Raw genomic sequence first — 27,991 nt, 5'->3', positions numbered from 1 at the left:
CTTTCATTTTTCTGCTGTTGCTTCTTAAAAGTTTGTTTTTGTAATCAAATCAAATGGCAGGTGAAAGTGAAGAGAATAGTTTACAGACTTTCTCTCCAAAAAATGAGAGTAGTACAACCAGTCAAGTTAATCTTCATGCACTCAGACAGCGAGTGCGAAAGTATATTGAAATGGTTAGATACTTTTTGAGATACATATTTTATACTGCCAATACGTAACTTACAATTCACCGGTTAACTTTAGATTCTGTAATTATTCTGTTCACTTAATCTTACACGAACTGGATTGCCTTATTCTAATTTTAAGCATAATTTAATGCCACTCACTGTAGTAATTAGTTTTTCATTTTCTTACTCATCCTAAAACTAGATTTCTAATCAATTGACCGTTCTGCTTTCTGTTACAATAGATAAATTTTGAGCTTTCAGTATTAATACATTCAATTGTAGTATAATTTGGTCTTTATAATGGTAAACTTAATTTTTTATAATACCAGATAAATCTTTTTTTTTTTCTATACCATTTCTTATTGGTTTAATAAATGTTTTCAAAATTTCTTGTTATTAGTTGTTCAAGTAAAAAAATTGTTTTAAAAAAGTATATAGCACATTAAAGGTGTTAGAGATAAAAAAAGAAATTTTTCTTTTATTGCTTCCTATTTTAGCATTGTTTTTTAAATATTTATTTCTTAATGTGACAAAATTTTTTAAGCATAAAAGGTGAACATATCACTGATGGAAGGAAGCAGTTTTGTTTTGAGGGGCTCAATGTGAATTTATGATTACAGCTAAATAGATTATTTAATGTCATTTTGAGATATCATTACCTTTTTTTGTACAAAAGAGATGTTTTATTTAATCGTAGCTGTACTAAATATTTTTTCTATTTTACTTTTATATAATTAGGTTGACTTAATTATATTTTTAAACGAGATTACTTATTTCATATTTTTTAAAAATATTGAAAAAAAATTTATTAACCAAGTATTTTGTTTAAACTGCAATGTGATATTGATGAATTTGTTTTCAAGTAAACAATTTTAAAATTTTATGCACGAGTTGTTTTAATCATAATTAGTTTAAAAAACTTTTCCAACATTAGACATATTTTGAATATCTTAAAAATAAGACTTAAAATGAATTAATCTTTTTAGTTGCTTGCTTATTATTATTATTATTTTTAGCAACGGGATGTTGTTTTGACATTTAAAAGATTGGGAACCTATGTCTTATGCCAATGAAAAGCAATAAGTTCTTTAACTTTGCAAATGAATAACTCCATTAAAAATATGTTCAATTTTATATTTTTTTTAGAATTTTACTTACAATGTAATCTTCTACAACATTGAATTATAATAATACATGTTTGTAGTAGGTGACTCAAGCAAGTACGAAAGTTACCAAAATAACTGTAGAAAGCTCTAAGTCTGTTAATTGATTAGAAAGAGAAATAATTCAAAGACAATATATATAATATGCATTTTCCTCTTTAAAAAATTCAATTTAGATTATTATAGTTTTTATTATATGCAGTTAATTATTCCTCTTATGTTATAGCTTAAAAAAGTTTACAGACGATTAAAACAATATCAAATTACAAGCCACTTTTCTTCTATCCTAGTTTTGCTATTAAAGATTTTGCATTATTTAAATGCAAGTTTGTTACTATGGAACTTGTAAGTAAAACTTGTAATGTCTTAATATGGAACTTGTAATAAAATAGTCTTTAAGAATGTAATGTAACTAGTGTTATTTTTATTGTCAATTAAAGTTGTTAATAAAAATTTCTCACAGTAAAATATGTATAGTAGGTACATTCAATAGTTAATTAGTATACCTTGTTCTTAATATAAATTTTACAAGCATAGTAAATGTCTTAATAAGTTTTAATTATTTGTTAAAGTTCTAGTTGAAGTCTAGCAAGTTTTCTAAATTTAAGATAAAAATTTCTTTGATAGTATTCACTTTGTAGGCTACAAATTAATTTCATCAGGATTATCAAATCATTTACTATAAAATAGTATAAAATAAATAAAAATTAATATCCCTAAATGTCGAATTCATTATGCAAAAACAAAATTTATGTACTATTTTGTTAATTGTTTTTTTAATTTTCTTCTATTATAAATATTTTTAGCATCTGTATCAAGCGGCAATTTTTTGGGCTGATAAAGTAGCGTCACTGTCAAATGGTATGAATCACTTTTATGTCTTAGGTGTCTATTTTGTTAAAATGTTTTATGTGAATTAAATACAAGAAACAAATGAAATAAAAAAAAATAAAAATATGACCACCGAAGCCGACGTCTTCAGGGGGTACCGGCCTCAGTAGTACCGGCTCTTTTTGAGAATGTTCTTTTTAATGGTTTAGATTTTTATAAACAAATTATTGGAATTCCACAAGGTAATTCCTTTTCTGGGGCTTTTGCCAACATTTTTTTTGCACTTTTTCGAGGCTAAATTTCTTGAACATAAAGTACTTAATGCTTTCCGATACATTGATGATTTGATTTTGTTTAATTGTGCCGATTATAATTTTATTTATACTATTTATCCTGGTGATTTGGTCCTGAAAAAAACTAATGAAAATTGCTTTAATATTGAATATTTAGATTTTAAAATTTATATTGTTAACAATTTTATTAAAATTGGTGTGTTTGATAAAAGAAAAGCCTTTAATTTTAATGTTATTTTTTTCTGCAACTTTAAAACTAATTTGTGTAGTAAAATATTCAAAAATCTTGTTTTTTCGCAATTAGTTAGGATCAAGAAAATTTGCAATAATGTTGAAAGTTTTCGGGAAGCTGTGGATAATTTTTTAAATAATTTGAGTAAAAATGATTTTCCTTTTAATTTTTGTAATGTTAATTTTTTAATTAAAAAAATGATTGATGGTTTTTAAGTTTTTATATAATTTTTTCTTTTAACAGGGCGCAATTCTAGTCTTAACTGAGCAGCCCCAGTTAAGCATTCTATTAATTTATCTACGTATCACCTTCTCCTGACCTTTTCCATTTCATTTTTAAACTTCTACTTCGCATTATTATAGGGGGCATTGGTTTTTCAGTTTTTAGTGTTTTCTTTTCCTCCACTTGCTTTTGAAGTTGATTCTTGACCTGTGACTGTGAGTTTTAATTTTCTGATGATTTTGATTGATTTTCTTTTCGTAATTTGTTTATTATTTTGAATGTATCTTGTTTTTCCTGGACCTCTATACAAAACCATCGGGGTACTGAGGGAGATATTTTAAGCTTTTGCTTCTCCCTCAAATAGAAATGGTTTTGTTTTTAATGGCTACCGAGGCCGGTACCCCCTGAAGACGTCGGCTTCGGTGGTCATATTTTTATTTTTTTTTTTATTTCATTTGTTTCTTGTATTGATACTTTTTTCTGAAATTTCTGCTGCTTCTTAGCGCATTTTTTTCAAAGAAGTTTTATCCTTTTGATCTAAATTATTTGTGTTTTCTTTCAGTATTATGTGAATTAAAAATCTTTTATTATTATTTTTTTTTTTTAATTTCATTTTATTTTGCAAATATTTTAATAAAAATTACCTGTAGTATAAGTTAAGTTATGCAATTTAAGTGTCTACATTAATTACATAATACAAAAATACAGTTTAGGTGTCTTTGTAGTATACAATGAATTAATACTTTTTGGTTAATGATAAAATTTATGTCCTAGTTACAAATTTTAAAACTTCAAATGATTAAATTAATACCCAATTTTTTTAAAAACCTCAGTGAACATCCATCATAAATTTATTTGCGTGTTCTGTAAATAGTTTTTGTGTGTAGATATAGGTAGTTGTGAAGTTTTGCTGTTGTTCCATATAAAGTTAATGTTTTAGTTTTTGTTAAAATTGTGATTTTTTAAAAAAAAAATTTCTATTGTATTATCACTTTATTATTTAAAATTTTCTATTGTTACGTACAAGGAATCTAAAGCAGTCCAGAAAGTTAAAGGGATTATTTAGGAAACTTCACAGGTACAGGGAACAAAGCAGCTCTCGTTTCCTCTTTAAACACCTAAACTTTTCTAGAACTGAGTAAGGGAACAGAAAATGGTGAATTATACATTCTAGAAACTTTTAGGAGACACAGAAATAATAAAGAAAAATTTAGATTGCACTTTCTTCGAGTTGTGAGTATCTCGAACTTAGTATCTCGTTCTCGCAAGGAGGACAACTCTAACCACTCAGCTACGCTGCCATACGTCAATATGCAATGCCCTATACATTAAATATGACTATTTAAAATTTATAAACTATAAAGCATATCAAAGTTTGCTTACATGTTTTTGTAAAGTTTAAATAAACATGAATGTCTACATTTTGTCATAAGTTGAATCACACAATGAATATCCACATTTTTTCACAAACAAGAAGGAAATATTACTCTTTGGCATTCATGCAGACAATGATGACATCAAATTTCATAAACTGTTAATGGAATTTTCTCAAAATAGCATAACTTTTCCTTCTAGTAGACACAATAAATTCATTTCTTTTCTACTAATTCAATTAAAGCTTTAGCATCTTTTGTGTAGCTAGTTAGTTCTTTATTACCTTTATTGTGTTTGATTGACTAGTTGAATAATAAACTTTTGTCCATGCTATATTGCATACAAAGCTAATTTTTAATTTTTTACAAACTCTGTTCTGCAATACCAATAATAAGTTTTAATCAAAATAGATAAGAACTAGAAAAACAATATTATGTGCAAATATTAAAAAACAATGTTTTTAGAAAATACTGTGTAAAATTTATTGCTAAAGAAGAGAAAAACCTTCCATCCTGTTTTAGTAATTTTAAGAGGAAAATGTTTTTAAATGTGCATAGTTGTGAATTTTATAAAGATAAAAAGATATTTAGAAGATTTAATGATACTGCTTCTCTTAAGAGCCTTACTAATATTTTTTTATAAATAAATATAATCAATGCAAATAATCTATATCAATATTTATTCTGTTCTTTTTTCCAAGATGAAGCCAATGATATATTTTGGCTTGCACAAAGCTTATATTACAGTGGGCAGTACCACAGAGCTGCCATTTGTATCAAATCTAGGACTTTACACAAGGTAAAATATACTGTATTCTCTTAGAGCATCTAATTAGTTAATTAAATATAATAAAAAGGATTAACCCTTTTTTATATATATTCTCTTTAGACTGATGTAGAGTGCCGGTATTTAGCTGCTAAATGTCATGTAAGTCACTAATTTTGATGTATCTTGTATCTATATTATATATGTATATCAGAATGGTCATGGAATAATGTCAACTGCTTAGAGATTAATTTTTTAAAGAATTACTTGATTACTATTGGCTAACTATGAATTGGGCTAACTATGAAAGCATTGATCAAGGGAAACATGATCCAAAGCTGTGTTTCTTTAATAAAAATCATTATTATTGCACATTAACCCGTAAACCGTAATTAAAACCGTATAATTTGACATTTGACTTTCAAATTTAATTTTGATACTGTAGTTTCTTGGTAAAAAAGCCTTATTTATTTATAATATTTTGTCCTCTTTTTTTTTTATATATGTTTGATTTTCTTATTTTAATATATAATGACACTTGAGTTTGAAGAGTATAGCCACTTTTCTCTTTCTTTTTCTATTTAAACCTTCATTCACTCCAATCCACTTAAGCCCCTGACATAATTTTATTATCACTTTGAAATTTTAAATATCTGTTTAATTTGTTATAAAAACTTAAATTTTCATGCAGGTTAATAAGCAAGGTGTTTCGAAAGTAAAATTGTATACTGAATTGATCATCTGCTTAATGAATATATGATTCTGCTTAAAGAATATATTATTTTTTTTTTTATTTTTTAATTATTGTGTTTTTATACTGCATAGTTTCAGTTATTGTGTTTTTATACTGCATAGTTCAGCAAGAAATTAAGACATGATTGATTAAATTAATTCACTTCTATTTGAACAAAAGAAGTTATGTTCTTTTTGTTTGATAAAAATTATAACACACTGAATGTGAGGACTAAAACAATTTCTTGTTTTTTTCCTTTTATATTTTTTTTTAAAAATAAAAAAAAAAAAATTTTTTTTTAAATAACTGAACTATTTTAAAAGCATAGGAACAACAATTTTTAGTCTTGTAATAATTTTTATTTGTTTTGAAACGAGACTATAGTACAACCACCACTCTTGAAAGTAGATATTCAAATATGGGTCTTTTTACTGTGGTACCCATATCTTATATTTAATCATGTGTTTTTGGAAGTTTTCTAATTTTTCCTTTTGTAACCGACGTTCAAATGTTAATTACTATTTAATATTTTTTATAGCTTTTAGTTGTTGTCATTTATCAGGAGACAATTTGTATATCTTAGAAACTCATAGATAGTAGTAATGCAAATTTTCATTGGTAGATATTAAGGTGTTTCTCTGACATCAACACTAGACTGAAAAAAAAGAGAACAAAATTGTCATTTTTCAAACTTTATTGAAATGTTCAATTTTTCAAAATTTCCCAGACTTACTTTATCAAATTAGTTTGTGACTCTGGAAAAATTGGACCAGGGTCTTTTGTTTCGTTGTGGGGCTTTTCGTTAGTTCTTTACAGAAGTTGAGGTATTGGGAGGCAAGATCATTCAAGGCAATCAGTCACTTGTAAAACAATTCATATCAATTCATTCATGGATCATAAGGCAATCAGTTTGGTCTTGTTCTTAGTTCTACAGCTTGAACCTGTATTGATATCTTTTTAATTCTGCGTAACTTTTTACCTAGTCCTTATTGAAAAATTACTAAATTAGTTGTACATGCATTATATTTTATGAGCAGTAAATATTGAAGATAATAAAGCTTTTCTACATTTTACAGAAGTTTTATTAGAAGTCACTTGTAAAACAATTTTTCTTTGACAAGTGACTGTATTTAAGTATTGAGCTATTTGGTCAAATTAATAAAAATACTTTCTTCTCAAATACTGTTTCTCCATTGGCTAACAAGGAGGAAAACTGATGGTAACTCTGCAGGTCCTATTTTGAATTGAGTTCAGGGTCGATACTTAAAGAAAGTATTCTATTTGCTATAAGTTTGGCTTTTCATATTTATTAATTATTTTTCTCTACCTCTATTTGTAACTATTGCAATAATTAAGGATATTCTATTTCCCATACATTTATTTTTATTTAATTGTTAATTTTTTACATTATTTATTTACAATATGTTCCGTCTAATCCTTTTGCCTAATTTGTTCTCTTTATTTATGTTTCGTTAATGAATGTGCATAGTTCTTCATTACCATAAGAACGTGATTGATTTGATATGATCAATAATTATTTTTCTTAGCATTTTAATTCATACTAATTTAATAACTTTAGTTTGCAGGCAAAGAATATAAGGAAGCATTAGATGTTCTTAATGTGGCATTAGATGACAATATTATGAGCAAGTCAGAAGATGAGAATTTAGTGTCTGACTCAAATGATGCAAACCTTGTAATTTCTTCTTCTTTTTTTACTATTATAATTATATCAAAAATAAGTTTTATTTGAAATTTAATCTATTCTTAAAAAATTTATTATTTTATATGTCGCTGCATGAAAGTTTGAAGCGAAAAGACAATTTGTTATTTTAGTAAATATTTTACTATGTTAATTATAAATTTGCGCTAGCAAGGAATTGTTCCAAGCACTGTAGTAAATAAATAAAATTGATAGTTTCTCATTTAAAAAAATATTTTTTGCAATATAAATTAGTTTTAAAGATGAAAGGTCTATTTTATTTTGCTAAGTTTAAAAATTGGGCAGATTAATAAAAATACTTTTTAAAAAATTCTACATCTGGTTGATAGTAAGCATTAAATACTGCCTGGTGATATATATTTTTTTATTTTTCTCTAATTGTGATATTGAAAGTTAGCTGCACTGCTAATATCTGCTTCATAAAAGAAGAAGAAAAAATGTGATGAGCTTGCTTAGACAGATTTCTAATAATTAATCATAAATCTAGTCTTTTACTAAATCATCATTCTTCAACATGTGTTGAATTTAATTGACAATTTTTGTGAGTGAAAATAAAATATTTTGTAAATATAGCTAAAAGATGAAAAGTTATAAAAGCAAACAGACAGAGAAATTTATAAGTATTTTAAAAATTATTTAAAAAATTAATAGCCATGATAAAAGTTTATTTTCCCACCTGCTTAACATTTATATTATTAACTGCACTGCTTAACATTTATGAAAGTATTATGAAAGAATAATTTTATTAAACACATCAAATTAATAAATCCAAAACACACTTTCATCTTAAAGAGAATATTTTTAAGCACCGTAATTGTTATTTTAATTATTTTGAAATGATAATTGTTAAGTCTTGCCAATGTTTATTGGGAAAAAAATTAACTTTGATGAATGATACTTCTTCCATATAGCCTGTTTATTGAAGATTAAGCTTGAATTAAGAGTTGACACTTTGCAATAATGTGAAAAACTAATGTTAATCAAGAGATAAAAAGTCGGTTGTTGATAAATTTATTTTTTAAATAAAAAACTACATAAAACTAATTATCGTTAGTTTCATTTGTTGCCTACTATTCAAATTTTGTAACGATTCTATAAGTCAAATAAAAATGTCTCCTTTTTTACTTTATAGAGTAGTGCCATTTTGCTGTTAAAAGGTCAAATCTATGAGGCAATGGATAATAGGAATCTTGCTTCTGAATGTTTTAAAGATGCTCTACAGCTTGACGTCTTTTGTTATGATGCTTTTGATTCTCTAGTCCAACATCAAATGTTAACAAAAGATGAAGGTATATTTTTAAAAATTAATATTTTTGTTTCAAGTTATGTTTTTTTTCCTTTCATTATGGATCATTTTTGCTTTAAGCAAGTAGCTAATGTATGTTAGGGGTAGAGATTGGCTTGTATCAATGTATCTGATATTTTGTTCTTTAAAGTATTTAGTACTGCAAAGGGATACATCGTGAAATTAACCTTGGTATCAATTAAATTTCAAAACAATAAGTTTGGTAAAGCTCCTAGAACTTCTAAAAAATAAAAATCTTAAAAACTTGATGTCTAAGTGGCAGCACCAAAAATGTTTGTATCATTTATCGATTTCAAATGAATCCAACAATAAGTCCTTTTAGAAGCAGTTATAAGTATTCAGTTTTGTGTACCAATGAGGTAAGCCTGTAAAAAGTAGCAGATACCTTTTGATTCATGATTTTGATAGATTTGTGAATCGTTTTTGAAACTGTTATTGATACAATGGATTAATCCATTTTGGATCTAGTTTCTCTTTGTACTTAGTATTAATGTCTGTAGTCAGTTTGCTTTGGTTCATTCTTAGGACTTTGATTTCTAAAGCAGTAACAATCTTAGTAGTTCCTTAAATAACTTGATTATGTGTTTGCATTTTACTATGATTTATCATGCATTTTTTTGCTCATTTTGCTTAATTATGTGTAAATTTTACAATATTTATTTTGATATGAACGGATAAAGTGTTATGTTATTTTTTTCGTTTGAACATCAATCAGATTTTAATGTTTGGAAAAAGTATAACATTATACATGGGGAATAATTTTGTTTAATTAAATATACTCACTTTATTATCGTTTCTGAAAATATTCGCGTTTAAAATATGTTTTATGCATTATTTATTTTTCAATAAAATATAACCTATTATAGATTCTATTTTGTTTCTTTGCAGATTATCATAATTCATAAAAATGAGTCTCGATATGTTTACTTTTCGTGTTAATTAAGTCAAATTGCATTATAATTTTTTTTTTGCAAAATTACGAAAGAATTTCTTTAAATATTATAGCTAAATTAATTATATATATATATATCTAAAAAAAATTTACTAAGTATTTTGACAAAAATTACAAAACATGTTATATGCATTATATATTAAGCAAAATGTACACTATTGCAGATTCTATCTTATTTCTTTTTTACTAACTTCATTTAAATGTTTTTTAAAAGCAATTTAGAGGAATAACTTGTTTTAATTTGATTCCCAAAATATTTTCTCTTGAACTAGCTGAATAATTTAGATTCATTTCAATTATCCTAGAAAACAAAAATTGCTTTGTTTAGTATTTCATTAACTTCAATAAAGTAGTGATGATAAAAACCTGCTAAATATGTTATTTATATATATTTTTTTAAACAAAATATGTGTGATTTTTTTATTAGATTCATCTCAAATGCTGAAAATTATGTTAAAAAAAACAATGGTATTTTTAATTTATGATTTTTCATTTCCTCTATAAATTAAGATTATTATGTATCTAAAAGTGCCAGTTACAAAGTATCAGTTTGTAACTGATACCAAATATTTTGTACCCATCTCTAGGTAGGGGCACAGAACATTTTTAAATGTATGTATGATGCAAAAGAAAAAAAATAGTTTTCTTTAGAGGGCCATAAGGCATTCAATTCTTATAGTATATATATCCAATAATGAATAATGAATTTTCGAAATTTTTATTTAGTTTATGAACAATATAAATCTGTCTTGAAAAATAGAAGGGGAATTCAGCAGTTAAATGTGTTTGCAACAAATATTGGTGGGGTCTTATGTGTGTGTTCAAAAATTTTATTTAATATAAGAAACAGCAAAGCGTCCTTGGTGGACTGGAGCGGAGCGGTTGAACCATGTGATTCTCTGTGCAGAGAGAAAGAGAATGAACGGTAAATTCTCGTGCCGCAGGATGCACGCCGCCTTCACCCACTCACGATCTTTTAGAATATCATGTGGGTGTTAAGTAGTTTTCTTAGAATTGAACACATCTTATTTAGCATTAACAAATATGTATATTAGTTTTTAAGTGAAAATTTAGCAGTTTTGCACTTTTTGTCTTCTTTACATATAAAATAAAGAGTTTTTTCTTTTTAAGAAATTAAGTTTGGCAAGGGTTTTCCTTGTGAAAAAATTATTTTATAATTTTCTATTGTACATAAACTACTTATATCTTTAATTTTTTTACCAATGGATAAATGAGATTCTTTGGATTTTAGAATCTTAGTGCTATAAATTACTGCAATTAGTTTGAAAGCAATTTTAAACTTTTCTTTTTCATGTTATGTAGTTTAACAAATTTTCAGGAACAAAGACGGGCATGTTGACCATTCATATGCTGCACGTTATTATATTTAAAGGAATAGGTTATTCTTTTTTCAAAAATTAAATTAGTTATAGGTTTTTTTCTCTTGAAAGTTATATTTATTTCTTTATTTTTCTTTGAAGAAAAACAAATATAGTTTTGCTTTCTATTTTAACCTGGGAGATTTATTAATATTTTGTTAGAAGAAAATGCATAGTAACATCAAATGTTTTATCTGGATATTGAACATTACAATGACAGGGTGGCCTCAAAACATGAAGAACAGGGAAAAGTTAGGAACTTTTATCAGTCTGGAAAAATTATATCTTGGTCTAAATTTTCCTAAATAGTAACATTTAATGTTGCATTATGGATTAGGACAATATCTTTCTAGGTCTTGCTTACATGAATTGATTAAAATATTTAGCATTGAGCTATATTTATCATTTTAATATTTAATTGCTTCTCAATAATATGCAAACAATTCATAGTTAAGTTTTAATATTCCTTTTTAACGCTGGTAATGTTTACCTTAGCAATATTGGTAATTATTTTTGCTGTCACATAGTGTTTTATTAAATTATATTAATCTCCAAAAGCAGAACCTAATATACATATTTTATTTTTATTTTCTTAGCAAATTTTATGTTTTTGATTTTATGTGTTATGTTTGGAAGAACTTACTAAAAGGTTTTAATAAAAGCAAGTACTATAAGTCTCATAGTATATGAGCATGTTACATATCCCTTTTAATACATCTTTATCAATAGTAAAAAGTTTTCTCGGAATTTTTATTTCATCTATTTAATCTAAATTTATAAATAGTATTTTTATTTACCTAGTAAAGCTTAATAATATATTTCTTTAATTGTTTCAGAAATTGAACTTATGAATTCACTGCCATTTGATGCTCAATGTCCAGAAGATGAGCCTAATATTACAAAATTTTTGTATGAAACGCAGTTGAAAAAGGTAAACCTTATTCATGATGTCTTGGTTATAAAAGTACAGTAATATTTGGTTAGTTAGTATGATTTATTTCTTGTTCATCTTCTAAAAAAATATATGCCTTTTTATTTATTTGTTTTTAAGTCTGCTATTTTCTTTAATGTCTAGTTAATAGTTTTTGCTGACGTTAAAAGTTAAATCATGTTTAGTTTCTGTAACAAAGAATACCTTTTTTCTAATTTAAAGCTTTAAGTAATCTTTGTTGAAGTTTTTATTTTTATTTTTTTCAGTATGATAAACCTAATGAAATGGTTATTCCAGCCGAATTAACACTTCTCGCTAGTAATCTTGATGTTGGTACAGCATTAGCTGAAAAGTATTATTATAACTGTGATTACGAGCAGTGCTTCACTATAACAACCTCGTAAGCATTGATAATCTTTTTACTATAGCTTTCTTTCATAAATATTTAATTAAAAAAAAATTTTCTTTTTAAATAATAATTCTTATTTCTTTATGTAGTATTTTAAACAAAGATCCCTTCCATTTGCAATGTTTACCTATTCATATATCCTGCTTGATGGAATTGGAAAAGACAAATGGTAAGAACAGTTACATTGTACTTTGGTTTTGTGAAGAAATTATCAATACTTATTTGTTTTTTTAGGAGTAAAAATTAGTTACTCTTAATGTTAGGGATCGGTTAATATGTCAAAATTGTACCTAGATATTAATTCTGATGACAATTTAAATTTATAAAATGATTAATTTGTGAAACAGTAGATAAGTTTATTATATTCATAAGATTATCTTGATTTTATGTATGCTAGTAAGGTTTTTTTTAGCAAAGCAACATCCTAAGTTTCACATAGTTGTTATACCTAAAATCATTAAGTTTACCTTTTTTTTTTAAATTAAAAAAAAAGAATACCATAGTTTGTTAGTTCTATTATAGTCATGCAATATTTGGTCAATTTTATTTTTATGCTATTGTTTTAAATATTAGTAATTTGTTTATCTTGTTTACAAAGGAATTTTTTATTTTAATCTGAATCATTTTAAATAATAGTTTTACCTAGAATTTGTACAAGTGAATAAGCTCATCCTTTAAATTAGTTTCATTAACACAGCTCAAGTGCATTAAATTTATATTGCTTTAATAACTGTTTTTTTTAATTATCTTATTTATTAATTTATAATTATTATTTCTTTTTACTGTTTTACTCTTGATAAGTTAACATGAAAATTTTCATTTTTAGTGACAGTAAGAGCTTTGCCTTGTGTTTACTGATTAATTACTTTAATTTTTTATTAATTAATGACATTTACTTCTATTAAAAGATTTTGCTATTTGTCTCCAAATTATTTCTAGGAATACTGCGATTTAAAATTTGAATGAATGAGTCTAATTTTTACTGCTCATCAACTTAATATGAGTTTACACTTTTTTTTTCAAGACTTTATATATTTAGACGAAAAATTTTTTTAAATCTATCCATGAGGTTTTTAATTGTTAATGTTTTAGTGGATGAAATTCATTAGTTTTGCGGAATTTTTTTTAAAAAACATGTATGAGTCATTTGCAATTTTAAATTGGTATCTAAACCTGATATCACGAAGAAATTATCTGCAAAGGTTGTTTGCCTTAATTATAGCTTTAAATATTTTTTTAAGGCAATGATAATTAATATTTGTTAACACTTTAGGGACATTTTTGCTTTTAAGCCACTGTCTGAAACTGTCATTTCCATATTCTAAGACATCATAACTGAGTATGTGTTTTTCAAACACCTTGATGTTGGCATTTTTAATGTTGTGCTTATTTTAAATTATAACCTTAACCTTCCATTGATATTCAAATTTTAATTCAAAACTTCTAAATAAATCATTCAACAATTTTACATGTATGTTCGTGGTAATTAACTTTTTAATAGATCATAAACAAAAAAATTAAATTTGTTTGGTTCGCTTAATTGAAGTAAAAAGTTGATTGTCATGAAGTTGAAGTTGATCTGCTTTCAGAAATGTCTGGTTCTATACTTTTACAGGGTTCCCACGGTCCTTGAGAGTCCTTGAAAGTCCTTGAATTTTTTTCTGCTAAATTTAGGTCCTTGAAAGTGCTTGAAAAACGTCTTAGGTCCTTGAAAAACTTGATAGGTCCTTGAATTTGTCCAATACTGCCGGCGGCCCTTTTTATAAACCCCCCGCGGATCTTTCTCGTTCTTTCTGTTTTGTTCCCGAGCTCTCTCACGTGATTTTTAACGCCACCGTTTCTAACCGGGCCTAGCGTCTTGGTGTCTGCCAAGCGCGAAGAGCACATTGCGCGGACAATCAATGCGTTCGGGGCGAGACTCCACTTCATCTTCTGTTGCATATGCTTAGATCTTCTTTTTTCTTATCAAAACTGGAATACTCTCGAATTTCGTAACAATATGTACCTTGTAGTTTTCAATAAATTTGCCGTTTTACCATCCGCACTTGTCCTTACATTTGCGTCATTTCAAAACTTTATTGTAAAGCGCATTCGCAAAGGCACAGCTTCGTATTTGTGTTATGTAGTTTAGACTAGTTATGCCTGGGAAGTGCTATTTTAATCCCCAATGGATGGATAATCAAGCTTATAAAGAATGGATTTTATCGATGCCCGAAAAGAAGTTCAGAGCCAAGTGCCGATTATGCATGAAGGAGATCGATATCGCGAAAATGGAAGAATCAGCTCTGAAATCACACATCAAAGAAAGGTAAAACAAAAAAGCAGTTTCATGCCCTGAGTTCTCTTTTTCCAAAGACATCAACATCTAATTCATCTGGTGTAAATACTCCTTCAACATCGTGTGCCCCATGTGAAACAGAAACTTTAGTGGCCGAGGTAATATTGTCTTCTTATCTGGTCAAAAGGAAGGTGCTTGATGCTGAAATTCTCTGGAGTCTGAAGTGCATCACTAGTAATTATTCATGTAACTCCTGTGAAGGGATTAGTATATTGTTCTCCAAAATGTTTGCTGATAGCTGTATAGCGAGACAATTTTTTTTGTAGTGCCGCAAAGTGAGCCTATTTGGGCTCCTTTGGATTGGCACTATACTTCAAAGGGATTCTTATAAATGAGCTGAAGAATGTTGATTGCTACACTGTACTCTTTGATGAGACGTTAAGTCAGTCTCTACAATCTAAGCAGATGAACATTATGGTAAGGAATTGATAATAAAGTTTGCACTAAGTATCTTACCTCCCAATTTATGGATCATGGAACTGCAGAAAATATTTTGTCCTCTTTTTACAAATGCATGGATGATGGTTAAAAGCTCTCTAAAATACTTCGATTATCCATGGATGGACCCTATGTCAATTGGAAATTCTATTAGAAGCTTCAGTGTGAATTAAGAGAGAAATATTCCCACCAGGTCATATTCATTGGCAGTTGTGGATTACACATAACGAATAATGCTTTTAAACATGGTGAAAATGGGATGTGTTCCTTCTAATTTTTATTTTCTGAAAGAATTGTTGCTGCATAACATTTAGAAAAGGTTGTGTAAATTATGGATGAATAATTTCAGAAACGATGTTTAATAGAGGAGAGGAGGGGTTATGGAATAGTCATGGAATATGGAATACCTAAGATTTAGCTCTGTCTTTCATGCAGCCTTCATATGGAAATACACAGGATTAAAGGATTTCACCATTAACACCTCATTACCATTAGTTATAGATTGTGCTGAAAATGATTTTGTGAATTAATATGTAAAACCAGTAGGGTTGTTTTTAAAAAAATATAAATTTTAGTCCATAATACATATACTCTTTTCTCTCTATATAGGCAAAGCATTTAGGTATTATATTTGAAATTAATTATTGCCACAACGAGCATTGTTGCTTCTAGTAAAATAGAAGAGAATAATTTTTAAAATTGGTCTTAGATTAAGGTCCTTGAAAATTTTGTTGAGGTCCTTGAAAAGTCCTGGAAAGTCCTTGAATTTCAATCTCATCATAGAGTGGGAACCCTGTTTTATCAATTTAGTAATTACGGCGGCACTGTATAGAAATGCTTTAAAAAAAAAAGCTTTGAACACAGTTATTTTTAGACTTTTAGGGACAATATTTAAAAAATCAGCAATAGTTTTTTTTCTTTTCTTTGTTGAATATTGAAATTTTATTAATTAATTAATTTTTTCATTTAAATCTCTGTACAGTGTAGTACTTAAAAAGAATTGTTAATAGAAATGATAAACATTAATGACTAACTTGCTTAATTGAAATTTTTTTTATCAAAGAGCTTAAGATTTTCCTTTTTGCCAAAATAAAGGATATAGATCAATTTATTAACTTTATGGGTAAATTTGCTATTGTAAAATTTTTTTACACCAGTATTCAAACTTACATAAGTAAAAATATGTGTGCTTTCAGCTCTCTTTTATCTGGCACATAAACTGGTAGATCTTTACCCTGAAAGCGCTGTAAGTATTCATATATTTTTATTGCTCATCTTAAATATTACTGTCCATTATAATACTTTTTATTTATCTATATATGCATATTAACCCTTGATAATTAAACTTAAATCAGTGTATCACTGATCTTTAAATTCACAATTTAAAACACACTTATTTTTATATTTCATTTATTTATGAAGTACAATGTGGTTTAAGAGAAATGCTCCTACATTTTAAATACATTTTTGTAAGTGTAAATAAATATAATAAAAATTTGCAATCTTTGAATCCGTAAAAGTGTATTTGAAAGTATTTGGGATTCTCAAAATTGAGGGAAGTTAATGAAACATTTTTAACCATCTATGGTCAACCTTACTCCAGTTCTCTTATTTGTCAATCCTTCTTTATTTTATTCATTAAATGTAATTTTCTGGTTATATTATTCACTAAATATTATCAAATGTAAAAACCATCGCAAAAGTTCGCCATTGATCTCACCCAGCACATTAAAGCTGTTTTTTGCAAGTTCCGTTATATTATTATAATATGAAATGATGCATTTTTGCGAATAATATGCTATTTTTATAACTTCTGTGAGTTTATTATTGTTACTCGTGACTGTGAGGTCAAGTTTAGCCTATCTAAAGCCAGCACTGTCTAAACTTATTTTGAAAATGGTGTAAAATGTCAATATGGAGAAAAGCCGCAATTTTGTGAAAATGAAGTGTCTGTGGTCTAATTTTTTTACTATTTAAAAACATACTCCAATGTTGCATTACTTGGGCTTATAAAAAATTTGCAAAAACTGAGAATAAGGCAGTGATTTTGATAATTTTCATCTATGCAAAAAAATATCCTCATATTGGCAATTTTTAAAAAAGTTTAGTAACTTTTGAAGAATTTAAGTTATTTGTCTGTTCTAATACCCAGATAATTCTTCACAGCAAGATTATATGTATAGTGTAAAATCATCACATTGCTAGAAGTGTAAGGCACATAAACTATATATATATTTTTTATATCTTCCTTGGCGGCAAAACTTTGAAAAGCAGCGTTAAAATAGCATCCTGATGTGTGATCTGCAGTGAACATGTTCATAAGTAAAAGAAAGAAATTTTTTCTTTATTCTTGTATATAGTGCAACCGAATAGTTACTCTTAAAAATTCTAACCAATGGTTATTTTTAATAATCTACTACTTACATTTATTATTTGTAGTTGATTTAATTTTTTATTACTATATCATTTATAATTTTTAAGGTTGCTTGGTATGCAGTTGGATGCTATTATTTTCAAATATCTAAAACAGACGCTGCTCGGCGGTATTTAAGGTATGTTGAAAAATTGCAGGATGATTAAATGTGTTTTTTAAATCAAATAATAATCCAATTTTTATAGTTTATACAACTTATTGCCATAACCTTATGAAATCACATTCATTCATTCTTCGACTCATTATGTACATTTCTTTGATATTTTTCTTGCTTTAGCATGCATTGTGGCTTTTGACATAAACCATTCATTGCCTTATAGAATTTCGTAATTCCTTAATTAATCTGACTTTAATTAATTATTTCTAGGAAATGTCTTATAAAATAATTTAATCGTATTTATTCATTGTAAGAATTCATTTGCAATATTGCGAATGAATTCTGGAATTTGAACAAAACAAAAAAGTTCTTGTTAAGTTTCTTTTCTAATGTTTAGTTTGATTGTAATTAAAAGAAATACGGAAGAAATCATTACTATTTAATAGCTTTGATGTTCAAAGTAAAAGTCATTCCTTTTTATTATAAATAAAAACAGAGAGCATACTTATTTTTATCTGAAAGAATTTTTGAAAGTCTAGCCATTCAAAAACTCAGACATTGTTACACATTTGCAAGTCATATTTTGCTTTGTTAGTTTTTTCTTATTTATTAATTGCAAATTTTATCATTATATAATTTTTAGAATGGAATTAATTATCTAAAATTGCAAATTACTAAAAAAATGATTTTTTTTCTGTGCTAAATATTGCTTTATTTTTTTCTATTGACAACAAAGTATGATATTTCTTTATTTGGGTAGTCAAGCTAGTTATGACGCTTTTCTAAATGATTTAATAATGCATTTTTTGCTTTAAAAATTATTTAAACTTATATTTTAAACAAACTTTCCAAAGTTTTTTTTTTTAAGCAAAAACAATTTTGTTTAATTTTTTTAAAATTTTTGTTGAAAGTTTTACCAAAGTTCTTTATTTCCCTCAATCAGTAAGGTTTTTTGTCCTAAATAAACATGCTAAGTGCTATTTGTTTCAGTACAAAAAAAAGGTTGATTAAGTCTGTTTATACTTAAAAAAGAAACAGCTGCACAACTTACAGCATGAAAAATCTCTAGTTATTTTTATTTCCTTCCAATGCATTGTCTTGTTTTACTTCTTTCAAGAGCTTTTAATTCTTACTCCAAAGGCCAACTTAGCTGCTGATATTTCTGCTACTTCTTTTCATAGTTTCATGTATTGACTAATGGTCACATAACTTTTATTTTTCTGCTTGCTTTTTACAATCAAACATGATACTGTATTAAACGTTGCAAACAAATATTTTATTCTTATATCATCATTGAGCTTTTTATGCTGGATAAAGCTTAAAATATGTGTTTAAGAAAATGAACACAGCTAAAAATGTGTCTTTTCAATGTTCAAACCAAATTTAACAACTAAACAAGGAATTTTGTACTCTCTTTACATTTTTAAACACTAAGCAAGATCTTTTCAGGGAAATTACCTTACATTATTCTTATCACATTACATTTCTCTAACTTCGGATCAAGGCAACTGGGTATATTACAGATGTATATTTACAGGTATCTCTTTGTGTTCAAAGCACTAAATGATAAGAAATCTAAATTAACCGAACCTAAATCTAATTTATACCACTATTATAAATTTGTAAGACCCATGATATCTATGTAATGAGAAATATAGTCTAAAGTATCTCTTTTTTTATACTATGAATTAAATGTTTAAAACTTTTTAAGTAGATTCTATACACTGTATTAAGCATTGAAAGCATTACTATTTATTACTAGCAGATACACTTTGACTTAATGGAACACTGTTAGTTGCAAGGTGAAATATATTAATTTAAAATCTGCTTGTATTCTTTCAACTCATAAAATGAACTTATTGTTGTATTGTAAATGTTTTTAAAACTAAAATTTAGTATTAGTATTGAAAGTAATTGTAGAATTCATCTATTAGTATTATCAAGTTTCATTCTATCTTTAAAATTAATTTTTTTATTTGTTTTTACAGCAAAGCTACAACATTAGATAGATTTTATGGTCCTGCATGGCTTATGTATGGACATTCGTTTGCTGTTGAGAATGAACATGATCAAGCAATGGCTGCCTATTGTCGAGCATCTCAGTTAATGAAAGGGTATGGTAAATCTTTTATTGTTTTCTTTTAAGAATTTGCAATCATTTAAAATAAAACTATAATTTTAATGATGATAAAATATTAGTTCCTAGTGAAATTCCAGATTTTCATTGTGACAAACTTGTAAAAATGTTGGTTTGTCTGTTAAGTTGTTTCTGAAATGGAAATATATGGAAGAAAATGGAAATATGTTTATGCAAGCTTTATTTTTTAATAATTCTCTTAATTTTTACATCTTCGTAAAGAAATTATTTAGACATTTAGTTTGTATTTTTAATTGAGTTTCAAAATACCTGTTCCATCACTATAATTTATATAGTATAAATTATAGTTATTTAATTCTTATACCAACTTGCAAAGAAAAAAAAACTTTTTATATCTCCTATGTAAAAGTGGAAGAAAATATTAAACATTCTATTTTAGACTTGTTTTAATGCGTTTGTTGTGAAAAAATTCTTATTGATGTCAATCGAAGATAATTTTCAATGAAACATGTTCATATTGATTCACTTACAGCTGTCTTAAATATTCACTCTAAAGTTAACGTTACTGTTTAACTTATTGTTAAAGTTAACTCTTTAAAAACAAAGGAAAAACTGAAACTGTCGATTAGTTTTTAAAAAATAGTCTATTTTTTTCTAGGTGTCATCTTCCATTGTTATACATAGGGCTAGAATATGGTTTATCAAACAACATAAGATTAGCTGAAAGATTTTTCTCCCAAGCTCAGAATATAGCACCTGGGGATCCATTTGTTTTACATGAACTAGGAGTTGTTGAATATCAAAATGGAAAGTAAGTATTCTTATAATCAAAATATCGTTACATTATAAAAAATAATAAAAAAACATGGATATAGAAATTTAACTAAAGAAGCAAGCAAATAAAAAGCAAGTGATTTGTAGACAATGGTCATAATGAAAATATAGATAATAAGCAAATGCTTAGTAAGTTGATAAGTTAAAATAATCTGTTCAAAAATTGTTATAAACTATTTATGTATTTTAGTTTTCAATGTCATTATTGTAATTTACTATTATTTGCATTTTGTTGAGTGATACATGTGATTTAATTACAAAATCTACCTGAAAAAAGGTTATACGACTAAATGAAGAGTTTAGTGGGAAAATGCTATTTGACAGTTTAGTGAATTTGGAAAAATGAGTTTAAAACTTAGAAACGACAGAATGTTGTTTGCCTTAAATTCTTTTACATTAAAATTTGCCTTCTCATTAAATTATTCAGCTTAATTGAAACATTTCATACTATTGAAATTAATTGTAAAATGCCATTGATTTAGATTAAATTAAGATAACGCTACCAAATTTGACAGCATGTAAATATAATAATAGAAATAACTATAATGATTCGACAACATATAAATATAATAATTTCTAAAACATTTATATACTGGAATATTTCCTTTATTTTTGAAATTCATGCTCTCAAGTTTATTTTTGTTCCAAAATAATAGTTTTATTTTTATTATAATTCAAAAATACAGTTAAAATTTCTTAGTTCTTAAATTTGTTTAGAATTTTGTCATTAAAATAGTTTTAGGCACGTAAAATATAATTTCAAGATGGAAAACCCTTTGCAGGATGATTTTTTAAAGCATAATGTTTTCGGTATGTTTCCCAAATTTTTTAAAAATAAATTAAACTTTTTATGTTTAAAACTATGTACATTTTTGCAAATTTCAACTGAAAATTGATGGTACTATATACAGACCGTTCACCAGTAAACTACAATTTATTATTTGTTAGACATATTTCAATGTCATGAAGATTTTATATTTAAATACTGTAAACGAAATACTATTTTTATATCGTGATTTATAAAACTAATCTCCAAATTTTTATTTTAGCTATTCAAATTCATTACATTATTTTCAAAATTCTCTATTGAGGCTTGAAAAAAGTGGCCAGTCAATTCTTCCAGAAAAATGGGAAGGACTATTAAACAATTTAGGACATGTTTGCAGAAAACTTAAGTAATTATTGTCATAATTTAAATTCTAGTTATTTTAAAATTGACCTTTTTTTGCTTTCATAAATCTTGAATCCTATTATAGAATGTATGAAGAGGCACTTAGTTATCATGAGCAAGCTTTAATACTCATACCTCAAAATCCATCCACTTATGCTGCAATTGGATTTGTACATAGTTTAACTTCACACTGGGCAGAAGCAGTTGAATATTTTCATAAAGTAAGATATGATACTTAAACTTTTAACTTTTTTAAACTTTTAACTAACTTTTTTTGTTTTTTAGTTCTTAGTCAGTTGTACATTTTATTTTGTCTATATTTTCCTTATCAGGGGGCCACAAACAGGAAAATCATCAGGGGGAAATATCTGGGATTTTAACTAAAATACCCCAAAAAATCAAAGGAATATATTTTATAACGACTACTGATGTTCAACTACAGTAGCCTTGTAATTTTGAACCCAATCCAGAAGACTGGAACTTCTGGATCAAGCATTGGGAGAAATTTGCCTTCATGGAGGACTTTTTGATGGAATTAACCGGCATTTGCTTTACATGGAGAGGAAGACCACGAGAACCTCCCACAATTAGCCTGACGGCAAGGGTACTCTAATCCATGATCCGTCTACCACTGAGAATATTTCACGTCAGTACTGTGGTTGGTGCGAGTCGGATGCGGAATTCGTATCATCCATCTATCACTGGGATTTGAACCCGGTTCAGCTCATTGGAAGGCGATCACTCTATCCCCTGAGCCATCATGACTCAAGGGAGTGTATTGAGTTTGCAAGACCTAAATTTCCTTATTTTTGTCCCAAAAATGGTCTTGTTATATTTTTTTAAACTGTCTATTTCTCCTCCAATGGCAAATTGAAAATTATAAAATTAATGCCACCTGTTACAGGAAAACTTTTTTTTCCCTTGGTTTTAGTGGCAAATCTGTTAACTTTTGGATCTTTTCTTCATTGTTATCAGAATGTCTTACTTAGTGTAAAGAAATCACAAAAGTTGCTAACATATTGTTCATATTTTATTTTTTGTGGAATCAAGTTTTTTTATTCAATAATAATTGCAGTTCCTCTTGTATTTTTAGTGTTACAAGTTTTATCTTAACCTTTGCAGTTTACGAGTTGATTCAATTACTATTTAAATTGTAGTAGTAATCAGAGTACAGCTGTTACAATGAAAACTAGGCTTGCGTTATATATATTTACCAATAACTATGATATTACTTAGCTATGCTTAAAAAAATACTGTTGGTTTTAGCATCTACTGTTTAGTGAATAGTCTGTGGAAAAACTTTATCTGTATTTCCATGCCACTATTATGTGTTAACACCTAATTAATAATAATGCAAAACAAGAAATTATTTTATGTGAATATTAAGAAAAAAAATTAGCAGATAACATGGTAAAATTTTTTATTAATCCTTGTTTTTTATTTGCATATTTTATTGTCTGGATTATTTATTATTTTTTTTTAATTTTCATTTAACTTACAAACTTTTAAATTGCAGTTTGAAAAAATCTTATATTTTCATCCAGGATAAAATTATTTATTTGTTCCTGGTTTAAATGAAAATCATTTTTCTGTTATTTGTAAACTCTGATTATTTTGTGACTAAATTTGCGAAAAAAATTTTATTGTTTGAAGAAAATAAAAGAATTAGACTTTTAATTATATGATGAAACATTGTCCTTACATGTTAGCTTTTTTAGTATAGTGATGAATATTTGTGAAAGAATATTTTTAATTGTTATCCATCCTAATATTTGCTACATGTTGACATCTTCGCTATTTGTTAGTTTTTCAATTTGTAAACGAATAATTTTTAATTTTCATTTAAAAGAGTGTTGTTCATCAGAATATAATTGCTAAAAGTTGGCATCCTAAGTATTTTTGTTTTGTAATTTATAAGAAACTATTTTTGAATTGTTGTATTTGTCAAAAATATTAAAAATAATTCTGACAAAAGAGCAATCAGCAGTGTTATAGGGAAAATTTCAGAAAAGGCAACCTGTTCAGATAAAATTTTTAAAGCTTTCTCTCTTTTGCTGGGCAACTGTGCAGTCAAATAAATTCAAAAAAAAAAAAAAAAAAAAAAAATTGTTTCTTCATCTATCAGTTCATGATAGTAGATTTTTCACATGGTTACAAAGCAACAAACTGTAGCATGATACCTTGGAAGCGTATAATAGTGTAGATCTATTACAAATCAAATGGGTAACAAACGTTAACAATGATGTTTTATGTTTATTTTTAGGCCCTAGGATTACAACGAGATGATGTCTTTTCTAACACAATGTTGTCTTCTGTGATAGAACAGCTTGTAAAAGAAACTTCCCCTTGTATAGGTATTTATTACAGTTTTATTAAGTTTTTTCCTATTTGAGCAATTGAATATTCCTTTAAATTTTTGTATTATCCTATTTAATTAATATTATTGTATTTAATTCTATTTAATTAGTTAAATGGTTAGAATGCTAATCCTTCTAATTATATGCCTTTGGTCTAAATTACTTCCAATTTTTTAAAAAAAAACATATGTTTTATGATCAATCTATAAAATCTGGCATTCTATAGATTTTCTAAACTCAACTGGCAACATATGAAATGATCATTATTTTTCTAAACTTTCCATATAATGCTGACTTTTCATACATTGATTGTAATATTTACATTATATCTTTATTCTCTTGTTTCTGTTTTCATGTTTTTAATTGTTGATCTCACAATTGTTGAACTAGCTTTTATTACTTCTCAATGTTTTTTAAAATTTTGAACAAAAATAAATCATTAGAGAGAAAATTGAATTTAGTGAAGTAAATTATAAATGTGAATTAAACTTACAAAAAAAAATTTTAAAAATTCAATTAAATGTAAAAAATTGAATTTAGTTATAAGTAGTCTATTATGTCATGTGTTTAGGGTTTAGAAACATGGACAATTTTCGTCTATTGCGAATAGTCTGTCTATTGCAATAACTCCTACAATCACCTTAGATACAGTATTGTAAAATTTTAGATCTGTCCATGCTTGTCTTAAGTAAACTCAAATGTGTTACATAAAAAAGAAAACTGCAAAAAAATTTTGACAATCAGTTATGTAATTTTTTTATGAAAACTGCGACCATTTTATAATTAAAGTGTGTGTCTTTTATGCGAAGAAATCTTTTATGTGATGAAAACTGCTTTAGTATTATGCATGCTTTTAAAATTTTATTCAGAAAGTTATTAGGTCTGTATGTAAAACACTTTCAGGAAATATGATTTAAAATTTATAAAAGCTTTTCATTTATTTGCAAGTCTTGAAAATGGGTGCCTATTTTTGAGTGCTTGAAACATGTTGACTTGTTATTTCTAATTTGTACATTTTTGAAACGGATGAAGTTTTAAATCAAGTACTATGTGTATGGCTTTTTAGTCATGTACTCCATGGTTCTAATTTTAAATAAGTAGTTAGTAATAGGATGTGTGTGAAACTAATTACAGAGTAGTTTTTTTTTTTTTTTGCTTGAATAAAGGAGGACAAGTAAGTTTGAGATTACCAGGTAAAAATATCAATCATTGGGTAATGTTCAGTAGAGGGTCAAATTAATTTTTTTAAAGAGCTTTAGAGTGGAAAAATTACCGCTTGCAAAAAGAAGAAAAATGGCATAAATTTTTTTAAAATATTTTTATGTTTCCACCTCTTTCTTAAAAAATACCTATTTTTTTAAAGCATATTTTATACTTGTTTAACTGTTAGGGATAATCTCAATAAAATTCTGACCAATATTTATTTTGTTTTACTTTCACGCAACATTTTAGAAAATTACAGAAAGCTGCCAATGTTTCGTAATTTTCACTGCTTGTATGTTAGATTAAAACTGCCTAAAACTCATTATTAGAAGCTGGTTGACATCTAGTGCCACCTTTCACTCAACCAACATTAAAATTTTTTTGATGGGGTATTTAAATTATATTTGCAGCCATAGCAAATATTTTCAATGGAGTGGGATTTTTTGGTTTACGGCATTGTTAAGGTTCCTTCTTTGCATCTGAATTCTGATTTTTTTTTTTTTTTTTTTTTTTTTTTTTTGTTGGAGAAGTAGTAGTCTAGATTTAAGTGCTGCTGGAATATATCCATCTTCAGCTCATAGTTCTCATATTTTATTCGAAACTTCTGTCACAAGTTTGTGGTATTTCTTTAATGCATGTAGTGTCAGAATTAATGTTTGATTTAATTTAATCTTCACTTAAGTTGTGCATCATTAGAGAAGGATACTGCCCTAAAATACCAATTAATGATTTCAAAGTATTCCCAAGATTTAAAATTTATCTGCGGTAGTATGAAGTTTTTAACAGGCTTTTCCTTTGGGGAGATTTGTCTAGCTTTCAAAATCCTTCTTATATACATCTAGAATGGTGCAAAAAAACAAGGTTGTGATTTACCAAATCTTTTGGAAAAAGCCCCAAAGTAAATACATTTAAAATGTACAGTAAATATTGTTGGTTGACAGGAATTTATTGAGCTAAGACCAAATTTGGTACTACCAAAAATAAACTTTCAAGCAACAGATGAAATTGCTAATTGAAATTTTTGTCCTACAAAGCTGAATGACTAAAGTGAAGATGACAGAAAATCCTTTATCAATTCTGATAAAACGCCGATAGTTTAATTGAAAAAATACCAAAGATTCCTTGTCACCCCCAGGCCATGGAAAGGTGTGCCAAAGTTGTTACAGAGGTTTCAAATTAAATATGTGAAAAACAGTTAGTGTGATGGATATATCTGAGCAACACTAAGATCTAGATCAGCTAAATCTCATTACTCCAAAAAATAAATAAGACTTTAAATGCGTAGTTCATAAGAAAAAGGAATCTTAATTTAGTTACCGATTGAATCTAAAGAATTCTACTCCACTGAAAAAACTTATGTAATTAGATTTGAATGTAATGTAAAAATCACATCAAAAAATTGGATGGTAAACCAACCATACCATCTTGACATGGTGAGTTTCAGGGATGTTCTGATCAAGCATAATTAACAAAGTAAAATTACAAAAAAATTGCCTAACGTATGTTATGTTTTAAAACGTTGTAAGTAAGAAATTTGATTAATTTTGGATATTCAAACCATTAAATAAGCATAAAAAACCTAATACTTGTTTATTTCATAAATTTTAACCACTTTAAAAGAGTGTGATTGTTTCAAGTTTTCATTAATTTTATGTACAATGCACAAACAGAAGTAGTTATCCAATTTTAATGCTGTTTTTATGCCACATATTGTGGAAGAATGCTGTACTATAAAAAAAAGTATGGCTGGATGTTCCTTAAAGACAGACAGCAGATTCTGGGCAAATGACACTTTTGATTGAGAAAAAAAACTATAAAACAATGTTTTCAGAATAATTATTCTTTGCAACAGCAGTGTGGCACTGTTTGAATACAGAATTTATAAAGTCATGCAAACGTTTAAGTTTGAATAACAGCAGGAAACATTGTTTTGTAGCTTTTTTAGACAGCAGCACCATCTGTGAAGGAATTTTGAAATTCTTGAATTAAATTGGTTTCCTAAACAGAATGAAGCAAGCTATGCAATACTGTCTCGCTCTGTGTTTCTTTAGTGGCTTTTTCAGGATATGCAACACTCACCTAAATGGGATAATGATTGATATTTCTATCACACCAAAAACATGTGTAATGTCAGGCTTAGTTCATCTTTGTGTAGTCCTGTGAAAAACTCAAATACTTTTAATTTTGTTATAATAGTGAAATGCCTTTTAAAAGAAAATAATGATTACAGATACCCCTGATGAGCTTCTTGAATATCCCTTCCCATCAGATGTCTCTTCAGATACATGCAATCCTGGTGAAGAGACTAGTGATATAATGACTGAAATAATCACTGATGATATTCCATTGAGTGACCATACTCATCATACAAATATTTCAATGGATGTCGAAATGGAAGGTGTTGAATAGTTCATTTTTTTACCTAAATGTATTTTATGTGTTCACAATTTATTAATTTATATAAATGCGCCAAAATAAATGTTATCTTTTTATATGATATTTGTTCTTTTAGATTGAACATGCATTTACTAAAATATTAGA

General features: G+C 26.9%; 1 protein-coding gene across 2 annotated transcripts; it reads left to right on the top strand.

The window, feature by feature from the left end:
• The first annotated feature begins 13 nt into the window (after positions 1-13).
• Cdc16 (cell division cycle protein 16) lies at positions 14-27,947 on the top strand. 2 transcript variants are annotated; one of them, XM_043053793.3, is made up of 17 exons: positions 14-173; positions 2,137-2,191; positions 4,983-5,080; positions 5,171-5,209; positions 7,360-7,476; positions 8,636-8,792; positions 11,977-12,071; positions 12,338-12,471; positions 12,570-12,649; positions 16,453-16,502; positions 17,738-17,808; positions 19,776-19,901; positions 20,544-20,696; positions 21,769-21,894; positions 21,976-22,111; positions 24,154-24,244; positions 27,681-27,947. In XM_043053793.3, exons 1-17 carry the CDS (start codon positions 54-56, stop codon positions 27,857-27,859), a joined length of 1,827 nt encoding a protein of 608 aa, XP_042909727.1. In that variant the 5' UTR covers positions 14-53; the 3' UTR covers positions 27,860-27,947. The 2 variants fall into 2 exon arrangements, with proteins under 2 accessions (XP_042909727.1, XP_087006244.1); XM_087150118.1 differs by lacking the exons at positions 14-173; positions 4,983-5,080; positions 5,171-5,209 and having other exon boundaries at positions 2,152-2,191.
• Positions 27,948-27,991: the final 44 nt, after the last annotated feature.

This window comes from Parasteatoda tepidariorum, chromosome 8 (genome assembly GCF_982258835.1).
Source record: "Parasteatoda tepidariorum strain Cologne lab strain chromosome 8, Ptep-v5.0, whole genome shotgun sequence".
NCBI lineage: Eukaryota > Metazoa > Arthropoda > Arachnida > Araneae > Theridiidae > Parasteatoda > Parasteatoda tepidariorum.
This window is presented reverse-complemented; position numbering and strand designations above follow the sequence as displayed.

Excerpts from the sequence above, each read along its gene's own strand:
- Cdc16 (XM_043053793.3), top strand. The coding sequence starts at position 54 with ATGGCAGGTGAAAGTGAAGAGAATAGTTTACAGACTTTCTCTCCAAAA. Across the intron at positions 2,192-4,982 it reads AGTAGCGTCACTGTCAAATG|ATGAAGCCAATGATATATTT; the intron begins GTATGAATCACT and ends CTTTTTTCCAAG. Across the intron at positions 12,072-12,337 it reads ATGAAACGCAGTTGAAAAAG|TATGATAAACCTAATGAAAT; the intron begins GTAAACCTTATT and ends TATTTTTTTCAG.